The 26,369-nt window shown below is 39.0% G+C and overlaps 1 protein-coding gene across 2 annotated transcripts in view; it reads right to left on the bottom strand.

Annotated features, from left to right (window-relative positions):
- Window positions 1-26,369, bottom strand: part of NID1 (nidogen 1) — a 48,211-nt gene that overhangs the window by 9,212 nt on the left and 12,630 nt on the right. The window contains exons 6-15 of one of the 2 annotated variants that reach the window (XM_054196060.1): window positions 25,938-26,189; window positions 24,635-24,835; window positions 22,583-22,828; window positions 21,484-21,627; window positions 20,267-20,395; window positions 16,946-17,089; window positions 16,095-16,217; window positions 6,892-7,116; window positions 6,066-6,238; window positions 3,949-4,075 (exon numbers count right to left, since the gene is read on the bottom strand). In XM_054196060.1, coding sequence (XP_054052035.1) covers window positions 3,949-4,075; window positions 6,066-6,238; window positions 6,892-7,116; window positions 16,095-16,217; window positions 16,946-17,089; window positions 20,267-20,395; window positions 21,484-21,627; window positions 22,583-22,828; window positions 24,635-24,835; window positions 25,938-26,189 — 1,764 coding nt within the window. The remainder of the gene's footprint in view (window positions 1-3,948; window positions 4,076-6,065; window positions 6,239-6,891; window positions 7,117-16,094; window positions 16,218-16,945; window positions 17,090-20,266; window positions 20,396-21,483; window positions 21,628-22,582; window positions 22,829-24,634; window positions 24,836-25,937; window positions 26,190-26,369) is intronic. The other variant, XM_054196061.1, reaches the window with a different exon arrangement.

Genomic DNA, 26,369 nt, shown 5'->3' with positions numbered 1-26,369 from the left:
TCTCAAGTTTATTTACTGATAGGCATTAAACAAACAGTATGTGACACAAACATGTGACACAAAACAACCTTTCTGGAGAAAAGGCATTTGGTCCGGAACACTGGGTAGGGCTGTCTAAAATTTGCTACTGTGACTTTTCTATGAATAATAGTTGCACAACAGCCTAAACAGCCTTTGCTCTCTCACACAGGTGGATTACAGTTACCACACTAAACCTGGACATGTGACATTTTGGATGTCTATTCATTGATGCAGAGGCAGTAAAGAACAATTAAGATATATCTCACTGCTTCTGACTCACAGCTCATACACGGGGGAAGGTTGGCGGGGAGAAAGTAAATGTGAATCAGTTACCTCTTTACTCCCCCCATGGGCACTTGGTCATACTTTAACTTAGTTACACTGACTTCATATTACTATTTGTATTTCTCCAAGTGCCTACAAACCTGCCATCTGCAAGAAATAACCTCCCATTTAGCTCAGACCCTCAAATGTTCCTACTTCGTTTCTTGCAGAGGCTGCTGAGCCTGGCCTCATTTTGAGGTGACGGTGGTGACAATCGCCAGTCTCTGGGATCAGAAAATCACAGACCAAATGGTGGTGGAGGAACTCCCAGCCTCTTTTAGGAAAAAGAGGAAGGTAGCAGGCAAAAGATCTGCTGCCACTGATTCCCAGGAGCCCCTGTTCCCTGACTAGTTTCCTTGCTTCAGCTATATGCCAGGAGATTTAAAGAAGTCTAAAATAAGTGTCTTTCCTGTCTGGTTGACATTGAGTCAGAAGAAACTAACCCCCATGGAGGGGTAAGGGAATATATAGGCTTCATGTACCACCAGTCTCTCCAAAGGCACAAATGTGTTCCTGATATATTGTCATCAGGCCTGATAAAGTCATAGGCTCTGTCCCTGGGCCGGCGGGGGGGGGGGGGGGGGGGGGAGTGGCTCGTACAGACATGTATGGCTGGTATGACTTAAACAACTACAGCAAAGAGGAAAGCTCTCCTTCCCAACCTGCCTCCACAGCTGCAGAGCTCAGAAAAGCCTCCACAGGCTACACAGCTGCAGGGAAAGATGAAACTGGATAGGGCTCCACAATATAACATGTTTCTGCAAAGCAACGCAACTTGGATCACAAGAGTTTTAGCAAATAAAAAAGGAGTGCATTCCACAAAAATACATGTGAACTGAAGAAAACAGCTGCAGCTCACAGAAGGAAAAAGGCAAAGATCAAAACAAAACAAAGAATTCTCATGAGTCTTCTGAGAGGGAGGCATATTCCTATTTCCTGAAATTTTAAAGTTTCAGTTTCAGCCAACATAGAGGACATCCATTCAAATACTGAATACTCAACCTTATTTTGTTCTGACTCCTTATTAAAGAGGCAATTAATATACAGAAAGTAAAGTGCAACATCACTCAACATCTCTTCAGGAATGGCATTCATTTCCTATGCAAAGAACAGGACAGCAGAAATAAGATGCCTTTACACATATAATGTTTTTATTATGAGGTTTCCATGTGGCATTGAAGCATCTTGAATTACCTAGGATAATCAAATTCAGTTGAAAGCCTTCACAAATATCTGTAAAATATTTTATACACTGCTGGATTTTTAATGTGCACACACACACTCATAGCCATATAAAATTTTTAGCAATAGTAATTTGCCTCACTTTCTAAAGTGCAGAATCTAAGAAAATACTTTAATATTAGAAATTGGAAGTCACTTCCCCACAGAATTTGTAGTTGTATAGGCATATGCTTGTATGGGCCCACCACAGGTTAGAGTCACTTTTAGATTAAATATGTTGGGATGAAAAAGAAGTCTTACAAATATCTCAGCCATTAAGTTGTACAGAAATATGAAGCTCCATAATTGCTGTAATGGTTAGGGATGGCCTTAAGCGCTGCCTTTTCCCTTTCCAGGACAATGGTAGGATCCAAGCCACCCCCATCTTTTTGCTGCCCCTAAGAGCCTGAATGGAGTCCCAGCAAAGTGGCTATTCTGAAGCACAAACTCCAGGTAGAGATACACAACACATCCAAAGAAAACTAAAGCAAGTTTATTGCAAAGTTTTAAAACCTGTTGATCATTTTGCTAAAATAATTTCCTAAGTTTCTGTGACAACAGCTGCAAAGGATCCAAAGCAAGGGCAACCTCCTCCAGTATCTTGACTTCACAGGTGTTCTAGGATCCTGAGGACACTAGTATTCAAAAAGTGCCTCCAGCTACTTTTGTTGTTGTCTTTTTAATGCCCCCACATTCACTCTGTTCTCCAAACCTGTCCTTCCCTTTAACCCTTTCCATTTAAAAAAGGTTTTAATATCTAAGATGCATGGCCTGACAGTTACCCTTCTAATTAAATTGAACATGGACTGCAGTGAGCAGCAGAGTCTTGGGGGAAAGAGTACAGGAACAGGACATAAACTGTAAAAGCCCTAACCCCACAATACCCTCTAGTCCAATTCTTGAAACCTTGAGCAATTGCAAGGGTGAAAAACTGAGCAAGGTGGCTGTACTCACTTTTATTTTACAACTTGAGTGGGAGACATGGAAAGTCACAGCTGAAACAGCTCCTAACCACCTTTCAGCTGTTTAATCCCCAAGACCAGGAACAGAGAGCAAGGATTCTCCTCTCCAACCTCCCTGCTCACCAGTCCTTTCTCAGCAGAGCAGGCAGCTGACAGGCAGAGAAACAGGAGAGAAAAAGACTACACATAACCAAATCTCAGCTAGCCAGTGGATTACCTACCTTGCTTGCGAGAACAAAAAAATCAAGGAGTGGCGCTCACAGATGATATTCCATGTGAACATATAAATGCAACTCTTCAGTCTGCTTTAGTTGTGATTGTGTTCCATATCCATTCAACAGCAAATTGACAATCCCATTTTCAGATCATACATACATTGAACTATGGTGGATCTACCTCAGCACATGACCTAGGTTTTAATGATAACCGTCCTTCCTCACATATTTACATCTTGTAGTCATTGCATCATGACATTGCATGAATAATGTCTATCTATAGTAGTCTGAGCTTAGCCTACTTATGCGTTCCATTCCTCATGGCCAGGGACATGAGACCTTTTCAGGAAGGATGCTGAACCACCCTTTCTGATCAGTATGGTTGACAAGACACAAGTCTAAAAGAGGTAGGCTACACAAAGGCTGCCAAGATGGGCAAAACATAGCACAGCCAATCCTCAACATAGGAAAGTGAGGTTTTGAGTGCACTTTAAAAATCTGGGATGTCATGACCTGTGAATTTGCCCTGACAGTACTAACTGTGCTGCCCCACTATAGTGGCAGCCCTAAGGATGCCACCACAGGTAGAGAGCAGTAAAGGCCTCAAGCCTACCTCCAGATTCCTCCCCAGAAGTGACATAGCATCCAAAGAAGGTTTTTTTTCCTTTGTTAAACACAGCAAGAATATAATCACAGCCTAGGACTGTAACTGGGTACAGAAATCCTCTAAACATTTCTGAGAGGAGCTGAGACACACGGCCCTGACTGTGAAGCTCTGAACCCTGCATCCATTAGTGCCTTGAGATATGCTTTAGAAGCACCACAGAAGCTTGATTCATTTTTCAAATCCCTCAGCCTTCAATTAAAATGTCCCCAGCAATGTTCACAAGATATTCAATGGTTAGACAGATACAGTATCCTGCAACTGTAAGTAAGGACAGAAACATCTCACTGACATACTGCTCCCACTTCTGGCCTTAAACTTATTTTATTTAAAGAGAAATGACTTTTTGCATTCCCTATTGCATAGGGAACAGATCTTTATTTCCATTTTATGTTATTCAGACTTTTTGGTTATTTTTATCCAAATAACACCAACTTTTGATGCTAAAGTTCAGGCAAAACCTGGGAAGTATATATTACTAAATTCAAGTCTCTAATGCCATTCCTAGGGAGTAGCAAGAGGAAGAATTTTTTGCCGTTACCTGTTTTGATGATGGTTGTTGGCTCCCCACCATGCAGGCTAGCCCTGCTGATCGAAGGGCCACTGATGTCTGTCCAATATACCATCTTGTCCGTGCAATCATAAGCAACTCCAATAACAACTTTGTCCTGTTGGTCAACAAGCAAGTTACATCAGCTTATGCTAAACAACAATTATTTGCCAGCAGCACTAGCTTATGGATCTAAGACTCAATCCTGAAAAAACAAAATTCTTGAAAAAAGGTGGGAGATGGGGAAGACAGACAGAGAAAATGATTGGGCAGCAATCATTGTAGAATAGCTTCAAAAAATACTTTCAATTATAAGTCCCTTTTAACTAGCAGACACCATTTCCAATTATCTTATTTCAAAGAAGCACTGTAGATATTACTACTGAACAGTTTGTCTCAATTCTGCAACTTCACCTGCATATCTCTTTAAGGAAAGCTCATGTTTTTATTTTACTGTGTTATTCCTCCTGTGCTTTTTTCTCTCATTCTTTCCCTTCAAGGAGGAATAACAACTTCTATCAAATCTGACTTGTGTTCTGCATATTCATCAACCCATGCATGACGTCTGCATTTCAGCAGTGCTACCTACACAGAGTCATTTGACTCAAAAAAGTTCTAGCAAAGTAAGTTTTGTTTTTTTTTTTTTTAAAAAAATCTTAAACAAATACTCCATAAATCATTCTGCTGGAAAGAACATGCTCAGGGACAAGGAACATATATATGCAATTTTCCAGGCAGAAGAAGACAAGACTAGTGTTTGAACTTAGAGTTGAAACTCTTTCTTCCAGGCAAATTAAAGAGACTTTCTGGGTAAAATGATAATTTCATATGGATTCCCAGATCTATCGCCTTTCTGCTTTTGTAACTTGCAGCTTCTTAGAAAGATAGTCCAAAGCCATGCATTAAAACAGATGCACTTATTCATCAGCATACATTAATGCTGTAAATTACAAAACAATCTGAACACCTCTGTGCTGCTAAACACTGTCACTTTGCAAATACACAACACAGAGACAACACTGTTAGCAGAGACTGAAAGTTTCATTGTAACTGAAAGTTTTAATGAAGCATTGCATTTTACCTCTTGGAAGCTCTTTCCTGGAGATACTTCTAATTTAAGCTAGATCAAGTAAACAATGAGACTAGCTGACAAGGATTCAGAATCATGCCTCTATTGGCCGAACTACCCCATCTTGCACCCAGTATTTTACTTCATTTTTATGTTATTGCAGCAGTAGTTTAGACAAGAGACAAAAGCTTGATTTTGCCCTTGCATCACAGCAGTTTGTGGTACTATTTACTGAACTGAATCTGTGTAATTTAGTCAGTGCTTGGTCTACCAAATATTCATCATAATGTAAAAGAGAGGCCAGCATGCTGCCTGGTATTGCTATCTATTATAAATACAGTAACACTGAAATGAAAACAGAAAACCCAGGCTTAGGGCAAAACGAATGTGATGCAACTGAAAATAAGAAGAGTTGGCGTGTCACAGGTGATGCAAGAGTTAGGTTCTCAGCATCAGGGATTCATTTTCAAGGAAAAAAAATTCTCAAGACAGTAGTAAGAAGTGTGGGAAAAAGATTTACCACCCACTGGGCCTGCACAGGGAGAAGGAAGCAAAAAAGAATTAAAAAAATAAAATCTATATATATCTGTAGGCAAGAAGTGCAGATAAATGACCGAAAAACAGGAAGAGATCAAGACTTAGGAAAAAACTTTGAGGGAGTAAGAGAGAAAAAAAAGAGGTCTCTCCACATATTGCTCTTCTAGGTTTCCTAGACTTTTATATCAGTCAGAAAGCCAATGGAAGTGTGAGTACAGGAAAGTTTATATGATGAGCTGTTGGAGGCATGTCAGATCACAAATATTAGATTTTTGTCTTATGAGCTACCCTTTAAAGGCAAATAATTTTTTCTATAGCTCAGTTTCAGGCTTTTTGACTAGTCAGATCAGGAATTTTCAGTGACAAAGTGATGGGATGCTGAAATCTTAATCAAGAGTAAAAATTGAGTTTGGAACGTAAATTATCAAATTACATAGGTAAACACTCATCTTTGTCACAAGTCTTCTAAAAACACATGGACTTAGTATAGTAGGCTACTTACTGGAATATGCAATAATGCTTTTGCACCATTTTTCTTCATATTGTTTCCCTCTAGTGGAACGTGTTCAATTTTACCACTCTGGGCAAAGAGCAAGTGTGTTCCTGGCGGTAGAGGTACTGTATCTGGTCGAACAGAGGGCCCAATAACAACAGGAGGAGCTGCTGTGCTCAGACCTTGTTAATGGAGAAGGAAACAGATGGGGAAAAAATCAGCTTGTACGGCATAACAAGGCTCCTTGTTATTTGCAGAGACACAATTACAGTCAGACTTCTTAGAAGGAAACAGCCCTATAAGCTGACACTAATAACTATAATCAGATGCAGAAAGTTCCTGAATTTTTCCCCTTGGCTGACAGAGAAGGAGCAATTGACACAATAGGTCTTTTCATGTTCAGCTCTGTAATTGCTCTTTCTTTCAAATGTTTAGAAAAACCTATCTTATTTTGCAGATGAAGTGAGGAATATGTAGGAAGGAGCGTCCTTCATTTCCTGAGGCAAAGTCAGCTACCACACATTCAGATTTGCCACACCTCCCAGAGGGCAGAAACTATAGGGGCCCCTCACAATTTCAAGGCAGGGAAGAAGTTAGAAAACCATATTCTTATTCAGAGGCTCACCACAGTTGTTCAGATGCCCTGGCTGAATGAAAAGCGTGTGCTGGAGTTACCGAAGGGCTGCAGCACGAGGCATATCATCACTGGGACAGCAAAGATCTGCATTGCTCCAAGTCAGTGCTGTGTCTCAGGGCCGTGACTAAGCCCCACTTTGGGAAACAGTGCACTTGGGTGGAGAGACACCCAGAAGAAACAAGCGCTTCAGCCACTTACATGGTGGTCGAACTCCTGGGCCACTTCTGGTGCCGTCAATCTCATTTCCATCCCTATCTACGCACCAACAATACCCAGTGCTAGAATGGCACTGAGTGGGTAGGTAATTCCCATGCTCATCACACTGGGGAATGAAGTGAACAACTCTTATGTCCCTTGGGAAAAAAGTGCCTCCACTTCCAAGAGCTACTTCTCGTTCACGCTGGCATTTGGTCTTCTCGACTTCTGTGAAAAACAAAACAAAACAAAACAAAAAACCCAACAGATCAGTGAATATTTCTGTTTTAATTAATTGCTATGTTTCATTAACAGTTTGTGTATGCTGACCACGTACAATGCAAGAATTCTTACTGCTGGAGGAACACAGCGCTGTTACAAACCATGAAGGCATATGCCTTCAGTGCACCTTCGGGAACTGTCTGCCCTGTGTAAGTATGATACATTTGCCTTAAATTAATGTCATTTTATCTTTCACTGCCTAGTTTAAAACAGAACAAACAGCCCCCTTGCAGCTTCTTACACTGAAACGTCCTAAACAGAAGCTGGAAAACACTGTCTTTCTCCTCGAGGCACATTAGCAAGAACATTCTGTCTGACTTGTGAACGGATGTCTATTCATTTGGCAGTTATTCATGGGCCTTAAAATGTGACTAATTAGCTAGGCCATACAGTGGATAAAAGTTTTTTTGTAATTCTAAAAGTTGAGTTTCCCTTCAGAGCCACTAGAGAAAAACACAACATGAGGCAGATGCTGAGTTCTCTATAGAGCCTCGGAAGTGAAAAAACTAATTGCTTTGATGTATATTAGGTTTTTAGGGTTCAGTTATCAAGTTTGAGCACTCATTTGATACTTTTAGACCTAAGAAAGGAATTGCAGGGACAGATTGTCCAGTCCCTGGTAAAGCATATAAGTAAGGCTAAGCAGAAAACAGGAATACTACTATGCATGCAGAGAAACATATAATGTACAATGGTACACCATGTGCATGTGTATTACTGTAGAGATTACAGAGGAAAAACTAATTTTCCAGATTATCAGGATATCAGGGATTTGGTTCTTCTGGTTTCAATTTTACAAAGTAGTCTGGACTAAAATTAACATCTTCTTGTGGCATTGTCTGTCATGTAATAGGGAATATCATCTGAATCAATATATCCTTCTAGATGCCAAGCAACATAATGAAATTAAAAGAATGAAATAAAAATAATCTTTTTCCTTCTCTAGACAAAGAAATCCACCTTAGTTTTACTTTACACTTGAGATTCCTGAAGGGTTCTGTGCATTGGGAGAGAAAGAACTCTAATTATGAGGGAGTATCTTTTCCCTGTTAATGATTTCTACAGACAGTTAGAAATACTTATCACAAAATGCCTGCTAAAGAAGCTTTAACATTACACTGCCATCTATTTCTTCCTTGTTTTTAGATTGCCTGGTGGACAGCATTAGCTATGTGTGGCTCAGACTAGACTCAGCCCAGCTGAGCAAAAAGCTAATCCCATGCGCCCACAGACTACTGTGGTGTAAATCACACAAATACAAAAAAGAAGGGTAGTTTTTTATTATTACTTAAACTAGTTATGTAAGCAAAAGCTTTGGACATGTTTCATGCACCTGGACACAATTAGAGAAATATAAATGTCTGGAGAACAGTTCACTCTAAACAACTGAAATATTTGGCATCAGCTTTAATGTGGGTGGTGGAGAGTCTTGAATCAACCTACAAAACCAGACCCTGAAGGAAAGCCTCTGTTATCTATCTCAAATTTTGTTTGCATGTATTCAACGCACTATGCAGTATGCTGGTAAAATAAATGTTCATTCCAGTAACCGAACAGTTTTGCCACACTTTTTTTTTTTTTAAGCTCTAATTATATGCACTGCTCATGAGAGAAAGCAGGGGGAATACAGAATATTGGTAAACTGACCCACTCTTCTTTTGTTCATTGCAGAACAAAATCTTCATTGCATTCATGTCATCTTTGAGAGACACTATTAGCTCCTCCTCAGTGGGATATTAAAACAAACGTAGAAACTGGTTGTTTTTCCTTCCCACCTGAAACTCCCAGAATTAGAAAGTATCCAACAGCTTACAATTTTTTAAATCAACAGACTAGATCAACTTTATGAAAATGAGTTAGCAAATATGAATTATACAAAGGAGTGTATACAGACTCCCAGAAAAGACCCAGCTGTTATACATAAAATATATCAGTATTATTGGTAACTTAAAATACTAACTTCTAGTTCTAATTTCAAAACAATGTTTACATTTATAGCTGCAGATTTTATACAGGAGTACTGATGGAATTTTTGAAGAGTACCTATATTGCAATGATAAAACCAATCTCACAAATGGCCTGCTTATGCCGTTAGCCCCCCTAAAGTCGAGAGGCTAGTCAAACAAATTAATTTTCAAAATTAGTACTCAGTTTCTAGAAGGCAGAGAATATGATTTGTTCTTTCTAAAAAATGTTATATCAACACTGATTTTTCAGTTGCATAAAAAGATGTCAAATACCCTATTGCCACTCACTTTTGGGAATAAGTATGCATTTCACTGCTTCTGTGCTCGTGAAAGTCTCTTATATTTGTGACAAACTTTTTTAACAGTCTCAAGTGTGATAAGTAATCTATGTTAGAGAAACATTCTGAAAAGAAATAAAATCAGTGTTACCATGTTCATCTGTGCTGATTCAATGATTTTAACCTGTCTTTCAACGTTAAACTCATTTCAACTTAGTAACATGAATTTAGCCAATATTAAAATTTATAAACCAAAACGAGCCCCTAAAATAGTTATGAGAGTCCAAACCAGTCACTTGGAACCCATACTGAATTTTTTCTCTCCTTATCTCCAAATCATAAGCAGGATTACTATATGCTTACAGTTTAGAGACACCTAAAGAAACGTGAGATGAATCCCAGTCCAGTGTCATAGTCTATGCAGCAATGAAAGCACAATAATCTTAGATAGAGATGACATTTGGTTGGGATAAACAATCTGTTTATACTGCTTATACAGTCATACATTTTACTTAGTGTGCTTAAGAGAAGATGCCCTGATTTTGCAAGTTTTAAATTGCATTAATTAACTGTCATTTCATACAGGCTAGCTATGACAGACTGTGAAAGATGAGACTGACACAGTAAATAAAGCACATTCCCTGCCTTGATGAGCTAACAGCACAAGCTATACAAAACATATAACAAGAATTAGCACACATTTAGGTAGTACACGGGCTAGTTTGTAAACCAGCTTCCAGACATAAACTTTATGGCTTGTAACTTTCCTTTCCTTCAGTACAACAGCCTAAGTGAGGTTTCATAGTGCTCTTCCTTTAATACAAATACAGTAATATTTCATCCAGTCAAGACTCTTCAAAGATACAGAACAATTACGTTAGTAGAGTTCTCTGATCTCTTGACTGGTATCAAGAAAACTACCGTTAACTACAACGGGTGGAGCTAAGAGCAAGTAAGACTTATCTGGTGTAACAGTGCTGTTACATCTATACGTCTATACTTGATCATAGCAAATAGAAAATAAGTCTTGCTTATTTCAAGGCTCCATATCCAGGGGTTACCAGCCCTGATTTTCAGAGGTACTTACTATTCTTGAAACTCACATTTGAAAGTCAAGTCAAATGATCAGTTCAATGATGAGAAAAATGGCATGCACTAGCATTAGTTCATACTGTCAGAGATGGAACAAACAGTGAGAGCAAAACCTGGGTAATCTTCAGTGGTGCAGGAAAGCGGACTTGGCAACAGCCTTTTATTAACAGCAAGATCAAGTTTCAGTATTTTTCTGTATCGATGTTTAAACATTACTGATTAGCATTTGTTATAAAACTGAGTAAAAATCCATTTTCAGTGAGTTTTGATGCAGTTGATGTTTGGCTGATGAAGGTAACACATTGATCAAGTAACTTTGTGTTTCCCTGGGCACTCCACTTGTGCCCACGGGACATTATTACTTTCAAAACAAAGCACCATACTGTGGGCTACCTTAATTTGATAAATGATTAAAACCTGAATTACATGAGTCAGTGGGCAAACATCATGAAGTAGTAGTATTTCTATTAAGTTCCCATATTACTTAGTTGTAAATGACCTTATTAAGAAATTTAATTCCTTCGTTAGGATTCCTGAGGAAAATATACAACCACAGGTTGCATCATTTGTGAAGAGATACAGGCCACAAAACACGAGAAAGACAGGACCTCATCACTAGGTAAATTGAGCTCATTAAAGTCAACAAGTAGATTCACACAGTCAAATGGAAAGTTATGCTTCTTGGAATACACTGTGTAGACCAGCCTCTAAAGATAGACTCATCTTAGAAACCAGAACAAAAAAAAAAAAACACAAAAAAACACAAAAAAACCCAACTATCAGCAGATCATAGATATCAGCAGATAACTGCGAGCAGATAAGCTGCCAACACCCAGCTCAGTGCTGTAGGGATTGTGAGGGGTTATAAATAAGAATTCAGCACATGCACAAGGAACATCACACAGGTATAGAGAAGCAATGTGGGATTGGGGAGATTATTCAGAGAATACTGGGTCCAACTCCAGTAACCACAGTTCAAAAGGATAGTGAAAAATTGAACCAGTGTACAGAAAAGAGGTCCTAAGAGAGAAGCTGTAGTGCAGAGCAGAGATTAAAGGCCTGATGAAGAATTCATGTTCCATGGACCACAGTACACACAAATCAGACTAGATAGAATGATGCATCCTGAACTCAAACTAAATGTATACCCTTCCTCAGAAACAATAAATTTGTATTTGATGTTTTAAACATATTTTTTTCACTTGTTTCATAAACTACCAGTAGCAATCTGGAATTTAAAAGTCACTGAAATATATCATGGAACTTGAAAAACTGAAATGGAAATAGGATGGATATGGAAAGCGGGCCAGATGAAAAACATACACATACACATTTCCCACATAAGCAAAGAAACAAACAGAATAGGGAAAAACAAACAAAGAAACAACAAAACAAAATAAAAACAAACAAACAACCTAAAGCCATATACAAACATTCAAAGTCTTTTTTGCTCATAAAGGAAAGTTCTTGCAGCTGTACTGCAGAAAATAATTCATGGACTTTTCCAAAAGAAGATGGAGGCTGAGAAAACAGGATGAGAAACATGGACTTCTTCCCATCCATTTTGCAGGGGGGATTACAGTCTGATACGCTAAACCAAATTCAATTAGTTCTGCCATAGCATTCACAAATTTTTAAAGATCTACTCAAACAGGTTTTCATTCACAAGCTAAAGACAGAAGTGATTTAAAACTCTGTCCGGAATCAGTATGTAATCAGAGAGTGCTTTTTAATTTCCTATGAGGATCACTTTATTCTCCACATATCACAAGGAGTTATACCGACATTTTTAATTGCTGTTCTCAGACATTGCCAAAAAAGAAGAGGAAAAAACCCAAAACAAAATAACACTTCCCTTTGTCCCCTCATTTTCCTTTGTAATCCTTCACTTACAGTGTTGCCCTGTTAAGTGCATTTCTCATGTGAAACAAATTGTATACAGAGGACCAGAGAACGGCTCTTAACAGTCAGATCCCTAGTTCCAAGAATCTAGATTTGTTTCTGTTTAGTAAACAGCGTCTGGGGTCTGCAGGGGTTGAAACGCTCAGACATCTGGTTTTTTGAAATGGAAAAATGAAGCGTGAGGAAATAATGAAGTACAGACTTTTCTTAATAGCTGTGAGCAGTGGGACATTCCAGCATCATTAACTCTTTCATTAGCCTGCTGGTTCACTCCTACAGACATTCCCTTGTGTGTAACTCAAATCCATCGTACTTGATAGTCTACTGGTTTCAAGAGTTGCCATTCAGCAGTGGTAAGATTCAACAGTAGGTTTTATATAATAATAAAGACACGAAACAAGTAAGCAATTGTGCACATGGATTGGAAAAGGGTACAGCAAAAAGAACTGAGTATTTGGATGAATGAAACTTTCCATGCTATTATCAACCAGGAAAGACTTCAGTGACTTGACTGAGGCTAATTAGATCAAAACCTTAGTGGGTAAAAAGGGGAAGAAAGGGTCTCTAATTACAACTGAATACAATACAGCCTCATCTGGAACCTCCATTCTGAAGCAACTTACTTTACAGATTGGGTGCTAAAGTAAATTAAGTTGCTTTTTACTAGGCTTCAGAAAGCGTATTTTGATTCTATCTCCTGGCAATGATTAACTGTTGGATATATCCATTTTAAAAGTACTAAAGCTTTAGCAACAGATGACAACCCAAGGGCAGCTATTGTTCTATTAACTCCCTTAAGAAGGGAGGAGTAGCTAAGTTTGTTGTAAATGCTGCCATTGCTGCAGACTAGCAGAGCATTACATATACTCTGTACTTCAGTCAGGATTCAGCAAAAGTGAGACTTATCTACACAGATTTTTTTTTTCTGCTCAGAGCATTTCACAAGCAGAACCAAATGCTACAATTGTTTCTAAAGCACGTCTTTCTACCGATAATACAAAAAAGCATGAAAAAAAAATAAATCAGAGAGGCATACATGAAGATTCACAAAACCCGGCAAATCCCCACCTGCTAAAACAGCAGATACAACAAAACTCTCCAAAGTATTTTGTTACTACCGTTAAAGTTGTGACATGGAAAGATCCCCATTCAAGATACAATTGTATTGAGTATGGAAAGTCAAGAAGTGTACCGGATAAGCAGCAAAAAATGACATAAAGCTACAATAAAATAGTACACTGTGCTTAGCAGTTTAGTATACACACTAACCACTGCATGTGCGTGCTGGTTTTGGCTGGGACAGAGTTAATTTTTTCATAGTAGCTTGTATGAGGGTACATTTTGCATTTGTGCTGAAAACAGTGTTGATAACACAGGGATGTTCTTGTTATTGCTGAGCAGTGCTTACACAGAGTCAAGGCCTTTTCTGCTTCTCACACCACCCTACCAGTGAGTAGGCTGGGGGTGCACAAGAAGTTGGGAGGGGACACAGCTGGGACAGTTTACCCAACTGACCAAAAGGATATTCCATACCATATGATGTCATGCTTAGCATATAAAGCTGGAGGAGGAAGGAGGATGAGGGAGAACGGTCAGAGTTATGGCATTTGTCTTCCCAAGTAACCGTTAGGTATGATGGAGCCCTGATTTCCTGGAGATGGCTGAACACCTGTCTGCTGATGAGAAGTGGTGAATGAATTCCTTGTTTTGCTTTTCTTGCATGCGCAGCTTTTGCTTTACCTAGTAAACTGTCTTTATCTCAATCCATGAGTTTTCTCACTTTTTCTCTTCTGATTCTCTGCCCTATCCTGCTGAGGCAGAGTGAGTGAGCAGCTGTGTGATGCTTAGTTGCCAGCTGGGGTTATATCATGACAATGTGAAAAGGTGTTGCTTTCAACAAAAGAACCCCACTTAGATATGCTATCGCATATACTCCAAAGAAATTAATTGCGTCCTGGTAACAAAGTTGAATTCAAGTATCAGTCTAACAAACTACCTGTTTCAGCTACAAAGGGGATGTGCCAGACATGACAGCAATATTTCTGCTAACTATTCCTGAAGAACTGTAAGCTTTAAGGTTCGATTTTGCTGCAAGTTATTCACATCAAGTTTCTCCCTTAGGAGGAATAGTCCTGGTTTTATCAGCTGGTTGGTTAGCTAAATATTTTGACACAGGTCAGAAACACTAGGTAGTTCTTCATTCATCTGACATTGAAATGACAATATACATGGGCAGTCATGCAAGGAAAATCAGTTAAAAATAGTATTGAAAGACTGACAAAGTGCCAAAAGCTAGGGCTTCAGAATTAAACACTGCAAAACCTCCTACAATTTACCTGTGATAGAAAAGTCTACAAGCACTGGCTGATCTGACATAACACGTTGTTGAGCACACGATGAAGAATCATGTAAATATGATCTAAAACCAGAAAAAACCTTGTGATTTTTTTATGCTTTTCCTGTAAAAGGTCCTTTGCCTTTTTATTTTAAGACGTGAGCATCCAATTGTGAAAAAAAAAGAAAAAAGTCAGAACTTCGGAATTAGGGAATATAGCGGCAAAAGAAAAATATTAAGTTTCAGCAATGCATCAGGTAGTGATATTGTGCCATGTAGACAAGCATTTTTAAGCCAGCACATCCACTATTAAAAAAAACTAAAACACCCCAATTTTGAATCATCAAATACTTTGGACATCATTAAGACCACAGTGCAGAAGCGGAATTATAAAGACCGCCTCCCTCCTCAGTCATATTGCTTCTTGCTTTCTTTTCCTTTGGCCCTACACCTTTCCTAGTCTTGGCTGCACAGTTTGTTTCTGTTTGTTGAGAGGTGCAGGGTCTTTTGCCCACCAGCAAGAATCTTAGAAGCAGGAGAATTGGGTTTGAATATACTCAGAAGTTAGGCTTTATTTCCTGGATGAAAGCATTCACCATTCTGCAAAACCTGAGTGCTGTCCCGTAGGTTTGACATGCTTTTGAATTAAAGTAACTGTAACAATGCTACTTTGTGTGTCAGTGTTCCTTACTTTCTTTTTTTCAAGCATACCTTCAAGATCAGGAGTTTCATACTTCAAGGGCAAAACTACAATCAAAGAAAAGAAGTGGGGGAGGGCGAAGAGCTTTCTGCTAAATAGAGAACAAACTGGGTAAATACAGAAACAACTAAGTGCTAGTTAGAAACAGGGATTAGTCTTTCTGGACTCTTGCCAGCTATACGAGGCATGTAGGTATCTAGATCTCACCAAAGACAGCAGTGAAGGTACTGTGGTCTCATGCTTCACTTTTCTCCTGTAATTGTAATCCTGTAATCATTTACATTGACACCAGTTCCAGATGTTTTATGATAAATGACTAGTGTTTATGCAAACCAAATCAATCTGTGGTCAAACCTTTACATAAAGAAACTTCAAAAGACAGTATCAGCTTGAGGCTGAGAACTGCTGAGGACAGAACAAACAAAACATAAAACAGGACATTGAACAGGATATCACGGAAAAGTGATAACAGTCAAGATACAGACTTTGATACAAGCTTGGTGAGGGTCGAAACTTGAAAGACTTGAGAAAGAATAAAGACCCTAATAAGACAATACACAACCTATTACAGAGAGAAACCAAGTTAACACATATTCTCCAATTCCTAAATTATGTTTCTGGTGCAACTTTCAAGAACTATAAAATTTTACCTCCTAACACACACCGGAAACCGTCACCACGATAACCTGCCTTACACTGGCAGCTGAACGACCCAGGGGTGTTGTAGCAGAAAGCATCTGGATGACAGTGGCCCTGTTGACATTCATCTACATCTGTAAAAGAAAAGATCAATCTCAGGTAAGTGTTCCTCCTGACAGACAAATCAGAGTGATGAATTACAATGCAAACCCACTATATTACTTTTGGGCACCTATTTTGGGATATCTGATTAGAATTAGAGACTTTTGGAAGAACATCTATACAGAAATGCAATGGGAAAAAAAAAGCATGCGTGTATTTTAGGTTCTGACTCCCAGCAAATCTGCTATTCCGATGGGTAACCAGCATTGTTAACTCGCACGGTATTTTAGAAATATATGCCTATGTTTCTCAAGGAAAAGACTTAACACATCAAGAGAAGAAGGATTTGGCCAGCAAGGTTTCTAACATGTAGTTAGGTAAAGTTGCTCCCCACTGTGCTCCAAATGACATGAAACGGAATATAACTTTTTTTACATAGTCTGAGCATCATGTGTCACCGCCTTAGAAATATAAATCAATACAGTGCAAACAGTTCCAGCAAATGAAGATCTGGTCTGCTAATTACAACTACTGCAATTTTTGCATTTACCTCATCTTGGACCTTCTGTAGCTCGAATATTGAAGAGCGAATTCAAAAGTGAGGGGAGGAACAGACAAAAGCTTAATGCAATGCCTGCCTGAGGGACTTAAACTATGCCATTTCCTACTTTAAATCACAAGTAACTACAGGACATTGCAATGATCAGCGAAGTTGTGCAATAAAGAGTATAAAAACCCCACAAGAAGTGGTGTTACCCACCCTCACAGGCACGCCCATCTCCAGAGAAGCCAGGGAGGCATGTGCAGATGTAGGCAGACCCTCCAGTGTACACACACTGAGCACGCTGAGGAATGTCACAGTTGTGTGTGCCTGTCTGGCAGTGGTTTACGACGTACTCAACAGCTGCAGGTTAGATGTACGACAGAGGTGATGAAAATTTGAATTTTTCTCTGCAAAGTCTAAAGCTCATAATAAGTTTATAGGAAGAGAAGGACAGCTGTGAAAGCATACAGAAGAGAAAGAAACAAGGAAACTGAGTTTTTCATTTTGGGGGTTGGTTTTTTTTGCCAAGACCTCCCTTTTCACTGGTGTTATATCTTCTTCTTAATGTTTTACAAGGAACTGATTGTTCTCAGCACCTCACAAATGTTTGTTAATATAGAACAGGGCAGAAAGGCTACCACAGTGACAGATTCTAATAGCCATGACAGTTTTATTTATAAAAAGAGGTCCTGGATGAAGGAATGTAAGGCATCTCACAGAGGTGTCTCACATGCTAGCTAAGTGGCCAGTTCACTGCACTGGGAATTATTAGATATCCCGCTGCGCTAGCCTAGCACTGACCCAGGGCTGTCGCCACTTGGCAACAGATAGGAGCTGTGACTCAATTGTAAGATAAACACATTTGTCAACTATTGGAGAGATTTTTGACCAACTGTGGAAGCTGGGACCAGTCCTGCAGTTTTTCATAACTTTCTCATTGTTGACAGCAGTGACTCCAAAGGCATTGCACTGCTTCACACACAGATTGTTTCAGGCAGTCGTTGGATCCCTGCCTATGCTTACCTGTTACGTCAGAGAAGAAAGGTATTTAAAATCGGAAGAGGCAAAATACTACAAAAATGCTGTGCCTCAAAACAGATGAGTTTGCAGTGTGTACAAGTAGGAACAGGCTTCCAGCTGCTGTAACAGAGAGTCCACTGAGGCTTTCTTTATGCAGTTCTTACGAGGAGTTGACAGGTGACCAAGATGAGACTCTCCAATGTTCCTTTCACCATAGTACACAGATGGAAACTACCAGAGTATCAGCAGAGAAATAATAAAAATCTGCCATCAGAGCCAGATCTGAAAACAGCCGTTTTTTCCATTTCTCTGGAGGACATGACATCATTGCTAGGATCATTTATATCTGTTCTGCTTGATGAAGTTTTAGATTACAAAAGAACCTATTCAGAACCGCTTTATAAATGCATAAGATTTGGAGTTGGAGCTCAAAGGGAGTCCCCAAGTCCTCCTATTCCTCAGCCTAGAAATAGGAGAACAGGATTTATTTACATCTCTCTTCTAAAGCTATCCAGTGAGTCACAGAGCTGGTATGAAAAAGCTGCAGTTCCAGAAAAGCTGAGTCAGAGCTGGTATCACAGAGCAAGCTGTAAAATCACGAAGAGGATAGCTGTTGCCCTTTCTGGGGTCCAGGTTGCCTGTGGGTAATAAAACCCTCCACTGTGGAAAGGGGAACAAGATTACCATGACATTTATTGGGAAACTAGAGTTCATCTTCACTCTCTTCAGTCTTATGGATGCAAAGTTTGGTTTTGATTAAAGGAAGGGATCAAAATGAAGTCCTTCAAGCTGGGCAAGAAATTACTTAGCATTTGTTAGAAGTGCGACACATCAGCTTCATGGGAAACTGGTAGAGCGAAGCCAGAGAGGTCATGGCTGGAGGGAAGGACATTCCCTTTCAGGTCCAAGTGATATAAGGGCAGTGGTGGATATAATGGGAAGAACATAAAGCTGCGCTTCTACATCTCACCCTATTCCTTTCAGTGTCCTGGTAGTAGTAGTTGCTTTTTCCTAACTGTTCTGCAACAAAGGGGAGACTTGGGGTGCACTGTGAGCAGACATGAATAGTAATTCTTACTGGAGGAGAGAAATGGGGCTCATGATGGAATGTTATACACAGCATGCAAAGTCACACTCTTAAGGGAAGTAACGCAACTTCCTGCTGTAAGATGAAGGCTCCTCAGTTCTTAGCTGAATAGCTGTCTTGGCTATATTGAGGAAAGACCTGAATACATTAGCTGATCACAGGGTAACCAAGCTTCCACCACAAAGCAGCCACAACAGAAGCAAACGTAATCCTCAGCTGTTATCAGTTATTTCTAAAAGAAACAGTAACTGGTCCAACTGTACTGGAAGAGTGTGTACAGGTTTTGTCAGTACAGAATTACTGTTAGGTTGCAAACAAAGAAAAAAATTCTAAAAATTAAAAAAAAATTCAAAAAACCAAAAAAATATGAATACTTAAACCTATATCCTATCCTGACGGTTGCAGCTATAGCAGTAATTACCCCTTTTCTGTCTGCCATTTGTAGATTTTTTTATTTAGCTTTTGATATTTGCAATATAAGTGACATCCAAAAGAATCAACTTAATGTTCTCGAGGTTAAAGCTCATAGTTTTTCTTTCTAAATGGAAAATTCATTTTCAATACACATCCCACACAATCAATTTTGCCAGCTACCAAATAGAATTTCTACAACTTTAGTGAAAAACAGAACAAGCAGGAAAAAATAACCCTCAGTAGGGCAAGTACAGATTAAGTCAGGCGTCCTTCAGAAAACAGTTTTTAAATTACATAAAAATAACTAATTCAGTGACAACTACTGAAATTGAAGTTTTAATGGTCCATTAACAAATGAGGTAGATTTCCTGCAAATCTCGAAGATTTTATCAGTGAAATGATTTCTATCTACAACTCTTTTTCAGCATGATTAACTATCACTTAAGGATAAGTCTGCAATAGCTAAGACACACTGGTTTAGATCTGTGCACCACCTTGTCCAAGTGATGAATTTGTACCTACAATCTAATCTGTTAAATCTAATTCTGGATTAGATATAATGAAGAAACAAAACCTAAAACCCCCAAAAGCCAAAAGCACAGGATTACAGAAAATGCAGAAAAAGTCCTACTTCATCTTGAAAGTGAGAGGCTGTGAAATAACAACAAATTAATAACTACTCACTTTATTTTTTCTTCTTTTACAAATTTGAATTTTACTTCCATGTGAAATCTACAGCTAAATAATGGTACAGAAAGGACAGAAACATTCAATAATTATTTCCACTTTCTATTTGGAAACATTCTGAACGGGAAGATTTTATGAGATGAAAAGAAAGTACTTCAGGCACCTTCTTCTGTTACCTAGTGGATTGTAATCAATAACTGCAGCATGAACTCCTACATTCAATTCACATTAGAAGTCAGTGCAGATCCTAGGAGCTTTGTTTTCTGTCTCTGAGATGAATCACAGCCTGAAAGCTGGTGGTCAGCGCTTTTAAGAAAGATGAAACTCACCAACACAAGTCCGCCCATCTGCTGCAAACTGGTATCCTTCAACACACTCACAGCGGTAGGTTCCCGGCTGGTTATTGCAGACTGCATTGCTGCCACATAGAGCTGGTTGCTCTGAACATTCATCAACATCTAGAATATTATAAGGATTTCAGTTTTTAGAAAGATGCTTTTAATACTGATGTCAGAAAAACAGAAACTGTGCAGCTGTTGAATAATAGCATGCTTGCATATTTAAACAATCTTGGATACACCATACCTCTTAAGGGATCACAGTAACCTGAAAATAAGCTTTCAGGTAACTGTGTCCACAGCTAATCTGCACCAAAACAAACCCAGAACAGGTTCTATAATGGAGTAATAAGGGGAAGCGACAGGAAATCAGAGAGGAAGGAGGAGCCACTGAGAAAAGGAAAAGGCAACCTACAAGTTGATGAGAAGCAGTCATGACTACTGGGGGAGTATGAACTTTAGGAAAGACTTCCTATTTCCTTATCCATATACATCTTTAATCCACTGCTGCTCAACTCACAGCACCAGAGGACTGGGAGGAACAGTGTGATGCTGGTTTCATTTGGAAGTTGATTTAAGGGTTGGAGTGGGAGGAGGGTTCTGTTTTGTTTTGTTTGGGTTTTTTTTATTAAAAAACCAACTCAGTTAACTAATAGGGATGATGCATATTTCATTAATACAGACCTTCACCTTTTGAAAACAAGTATTTGTGCCCAAACACATTAAGAATACAGAGATGGGAAATAAAAATTTCCTTGAACAGAAGGGATTTTCAAAGCAGATCTTGAAAAAATGTATGATTTCAATGGGTTCCACGTATCGCTGCTCTGTATGCACGTGCATATGCCATTCCTCATCTCCCTCAAGAACTTTTAACCTAGTTGACTCATTTTAACCAGAACTTGCATTATAGTAAATTTCTCACAGCTAAATTCCCCACAGGTTTTATGAAAAGATGAACTGAGTAGGAAAGATGCTTTGTAAGCTAGCAAAGCATACCCAAATTTGACCCTTCAAGACAGTCAAACTTGTTTACTTTGATTATTGAGATATGTCAGCTACCCCAGCATCCCTTTAACCTATCTTTCCCAAAACCAGCCTCTCAGGACAGTTCATTTCGCTGGAATGGCTAGTCCTGCAGGTCAATACATTCCAATCAAAACAAATTCTACATTAGCTGGCATTTTGTAATGAAAGTTTTCTGATACCATAACAAACGTTTCCATCTCCACGGAAGCCAATCGAACATTCGCACAAGAAACGATTTCCAGATCCTGCACGACATATTGCATTGGTGTCACAGTTATGGGTTCCAGTGTAGCAAGGATTCCGATTAATATCAGCAGAACCATCTGACAAGAGAAACCATATTTAGCCATGACAACTCTATCCAAGTAATGGCATTCAGATAAGGCCCAGAAGGAGGTTGCTTTTAGTGCACGTGAAATAAAGAAAGAGAATGCTTTCTGCACCAGGAAGAAGGGGACTTGCAGGTGATATGGAGGGCATGAATCTCAGACATGGCAATAGCACCTGTATTCCTTGTTACTTGTGCAAAGGACTGATGAGTTAAAAAACAGACAAGCCACAAAAAACTGTCTAAAGAGCAAGACTGACAAAGATAATGCAACTTCCAGCCACTGACATTAGACTCAAAATGCAATTCTTAACAGCTTGGTTTGTCCATTTTAAGTAGTAAAACTTTATCTCTGTAACAAACAAAAGTGAGCAGTCTTTTCTTGTACTCATCTGGTGTGCATTTTCAAATTGATCCTTTGCTTTTTTTTATTTTAGTGCAAGCAGACAAAGTTGGACAGCTGATCCAAAAAAATATACTTCATAGGCTGCCAACCTTCCAAAGACAAAATGCCATGTTTCAAGATAAATTACAGAAACTAGCTGTTTCAATGGCAAATCTGATTCGCCTCTTTTGCCCTTTGTTCTGACATTACAAAAAAAATCATTAATAGAGGAACAATAAATTAGGTAAAGATAAATGATACACTCCACGTATCTCAGTAGCAATAGATTCAAGGCGGTATGGAGATTATTTCAAGGAATTAGACACAAACTCCACTGAATTTCAAAAGGAGATAATAACTTAAATACTCCTCCCCAAGTGAAAAAAAAAAATTTTCAACAGTCCCATTTCTCTTCTTAATTGATGGACCTGGATTTCTACTGACTAATGCAATGAATTAATATAACTCATTAATTTAACCCAGCTAGGGCAGGCTAAAACCATATAGAAGCCTGCTCTAAATTACTCACAAAAGTGAAAAAGAAAGATTTCCAATTCATACATACCACTGATGGGGCCAATGGAATTACTCATAGCGTATCGCAGAATCTGCTCATCTCGGTTGTACAGGACAAACACACTGTCCACTGAGAGCTGCTGAGTAGCAGAAGCAGCATGGTGAGAGTCATCATGAATACATTCATCAAACGAGATGGTCTGTCGCCACTGATAGGCGCCCGTGTATGTGGAAGCAACCCCATCCCTTTCTGGCTCTGTCACTGTGTACTCCCTGGTGGACGATGAAGTGATCACTGCAACATGGCAACAAACACGCTGATCAGAACAGAGAGCAAAAATACGCTGCTCAATGTTTTCTGTAGACTTGGGATACAAGCTGAGTAGTGTAGAAATTTCAAAGGCAAGAAGCTATAAAAGTGGATGTATTTCCAGGCATTTGACTAGGCTTACTCTGTTCTCAGATATCATCGCCTTGAGGAATGAGTCATGTAATTTCTCTTGACATATTTTAAAAATTTAACTTTACTTTGTGGGTCACCAGGTAAAGAAAGGGAAATTCAACTCAAAAAACTCATAAGTTTCTTTAGATTAATTTACATAACGGATCTATAAGCTAAGAAGGGCAAGAGCCACCTCACCAGCACCAAACTACACGCGCTTTTAGTTCATTGTAGTCTATTGGCCTTGGATTTTGACAGAGTCCTGAAGAAGATGCATGTCTGAGAGCTTTTATATGCTTCACAACAGTTTTCTACATTGTGAAAAATTGTGACCAAAACTCTTCAAAGCAGATCTGGGCTTGCAGTTCCTCCCACCAACAGAAAGCTCCTTAGAACTCCACTACTCTTCATATGGACACCAGAACAAAGCTGTACCAATCTACTTGCAACAGTTGTTCTGCTAAGTAATGGTCTATCACATATGCCATAAGACAGCAGAAGAATAACTATTTGAGTACTGGTAAATCAAATCCAGCCTGAAGGATGCCTCCTTCCAGCCCCTGACTTTTCCTCCATGGGTACAGCATTTCTGCTGAGAAGGCAGGTGTTCTGCAGAGCACACACTGCCCAAACAACTCCTCCAAAACTCTGAAGTTTTTCAGCACAAAGCAGAAGTTTCCTGCTGCTTCCAGCTCCATCTCCTCACAGTCCATAACAAGAGGCAAAGCAGAAAGAAGGGTTCATCACTGGCTACCAAAGCGAGACCTTAGCAGATATAAGTTAGTGATGATGCAACTACACCATTTTCAGCTATCTTTAGCAATCAAAGTGCGCCCTTGGAGCAAAGTGTACTCTCTCTAGTATTCATGTGCACCTGGGTGCACCCCAGGCTGCTTCCTCTTTGTTGCTCTTTTACAGCTGGGCTGGCTGGCCAGCAGCAACACTTCAACCTCACTTTGGTTTTGCTGTGTTGAAACACCCACAGTTTTATCCAGGAAAGCAAAAGAAGTTTCCCCTGTAAATAGTGAAATGGAGAACAACTCTCTACCAAATCTCAGAGTCTGAGATAAGGGAGAGAGAGAGAGAGGAAAGAAGTACTGAAGAGACAATGGAGAAACTGATAAGGGAATTAAAAGGCTCCTAATTTTCTGATCAGTTGTTCAAATTCAGCTCAAATAATACTGACAAATTCTTGTTACTAACACAAGGCACAGTCATTGCAATGCAGTTTACATGATACATGCTGGTAAATAAATGGTTTGCACAGTTTCATCGGACAAGATGAAAGCCCACTTCATGACATAACCACAAAAACGTATACACCAGTACAGCTCCTACCAAGAGACTTGTGTGACTGCCATCAGCAGTGTAAAGGCAGCCAATGGAAAGGGAAATTGAGAGCCTTTTGCGAACATCAGTTCAGAGAAAGATAAACTCATTTTGTTTTCAAAAAAAAGATTACAAATATTTGAATTGTCCCACTCAAAATCCACCTTCTTTTGGGACCTGTTCCTAAGAGGCAAAAAGCAACTTTCTATAAATCAAAGGGTCCCAAGTACTCTCACTAAGAAGGGAATAAAATAACATTTTTCAAATTGTCCTACTCTCTGCTCTGAGAAATGCATACTTTCTTATCATTTCGTTCTCCGGGAACCTTACCAGAACTAGAAGTGTGATAGAGTTCAGTGTATGGTTCTATATGGACTGATGCGCCAGACGGAATCTCAGGTATTCTGCCTTCCATTTCCGTGCTGATGGTAAGGTGACCATGCTCATCAATTCCACTGAATTTCTGCTTTATAGCCAGCTTCTCATTGTTGCCAAGAAAAGTTACTTCAGTTTGACGTGTAAACTCGCCACCTAAAGAAACAGTTATTAGTTAAACCACTTAACAGTGATTTCTGAATACTTCTATTCAAAGTATTGCTTCTAGTAGATAAAATATAAATTACTATTTTCTGCAAGCTTTGATGCAGCATAACTGCTACTGTTTTGGATTTCTACAGAAATGACTTTCAGAGGTATGCTGATAATATCCTTGGATACTGCAAGGAAGCTATCTTTTATTAAGCACTGAACACACTAAACTGCAAGTAAGTCTGAAGAAGTAAGGTTTTTTTTAATTAAAAAAACAAAGTTCCAACAAAGCTAATAATAGTAGGCCTTATCCTGCCTATTAAAATGGCAAAGGAGATGCACATTTTAGAGGAAACCTCCATTAGGAATACAGTGAGTTAAAAAAAAAAAAAAAAAAAAATCAAGTACGCGTGTTTCCAAATCAAAATCACGTGAAACATACTTTGTAAATTCCAGAACAAACTTCAAACACATCAAATCCAAGAAAACCCCAAACCAAAAAAGTTACGTTCAACTAAATTCATAGTACAGGGCTGTAAAAGATAAAATTTTAAAAAGAAACATATGTTCTCCTAGAACAGATTGGATCTACAGCTTGAATTCATGTGCACAACCAACCAGATTTGGCCTCAGACTCTCATGAGAAGCTGTAACTGTGAACTGGGGTTTCCCTCGAATAAGTTAACAGAATCATTTGTGTCTCATGCAGGAATTGCTTCTGTTAAGAATTTCAGACCTTCATGAGATCAGGATTTCATTTATCTTTTGTACCATTAACATGTTAGACCTCTTGTAGATGTAGGGGCAGCTTTTCTCAGTAGCTCTGTGCACTCTAGTACCAAAAAATCAGATCCTTTTTAATAATCTCTTTCTTGCACAGGAACTGGCCAGCCATTCTTCTTTCTAACAGACTTACGTGCTTGTGCACCAACAGTAAATTAAAAAGCCAAATATCTATACATTGTAAACAAGAAAAATCGTGAGAAGTTTGATTACAAAGAAACAATTTGCAGCTCAGAATATTTTCATCCTATATTTCTTCTAAATACACAATTATTTTCTCTCAGGACAGAGGATTTGAACATTATTTTAATTTAAAAGTTACCAGTAATGCTGAATCCATTTTTATATCCTTGCTGTTCCACAGCAAACATCCATCCTATGATACCTCCAATAGAGGCAAGAGGCAGTAAGGAATACCCCAAAGTCTCTGGGATTGTGCTGATAGCAGTGTAGGCACGCCCTTGGTTCATCACAACATAGGAGTGGAGATCAGTGTTCTCAAATATAACTGGAATGGGGTTATTTCCTACAAAGATTCTTCCTTTGACCTTCCCGTTGACTCTCTGAGGAGAACCTGGCAAATCAATACAATGCATCAGAACAAAATGACTGTTCTCACATACTCTCCAAGGAACGTGTTCAGAGAGTTCGCTGTGTTCAAAGATGCTAGTGTTGAAATAAATGGCAAACAAATGCTCACAGAATTCAAGGGACAGGAAACTGCCTACAAACAGTGTATTAATTTGCTTACGTA

Source organism: Rissa tridactyla, chromosome 3 (genome assembly GCF_028500815.1).
Source record: "Rissa tridactyla isolate bRisTri1 chromosome 3, bRisTri1.patW.cur.20221130, whole genome shotgun sequence".
NCBI classification, from domain to species: domain Eukaryota; kingdom Metazoa; phylum Chordata; class Aves; order Charadriiformes; family Laridae; genus Rissa; species Rissa tridactyla.
This window is presented reverse-complemented; position numbering and strand designations above follow the sequence as displayed.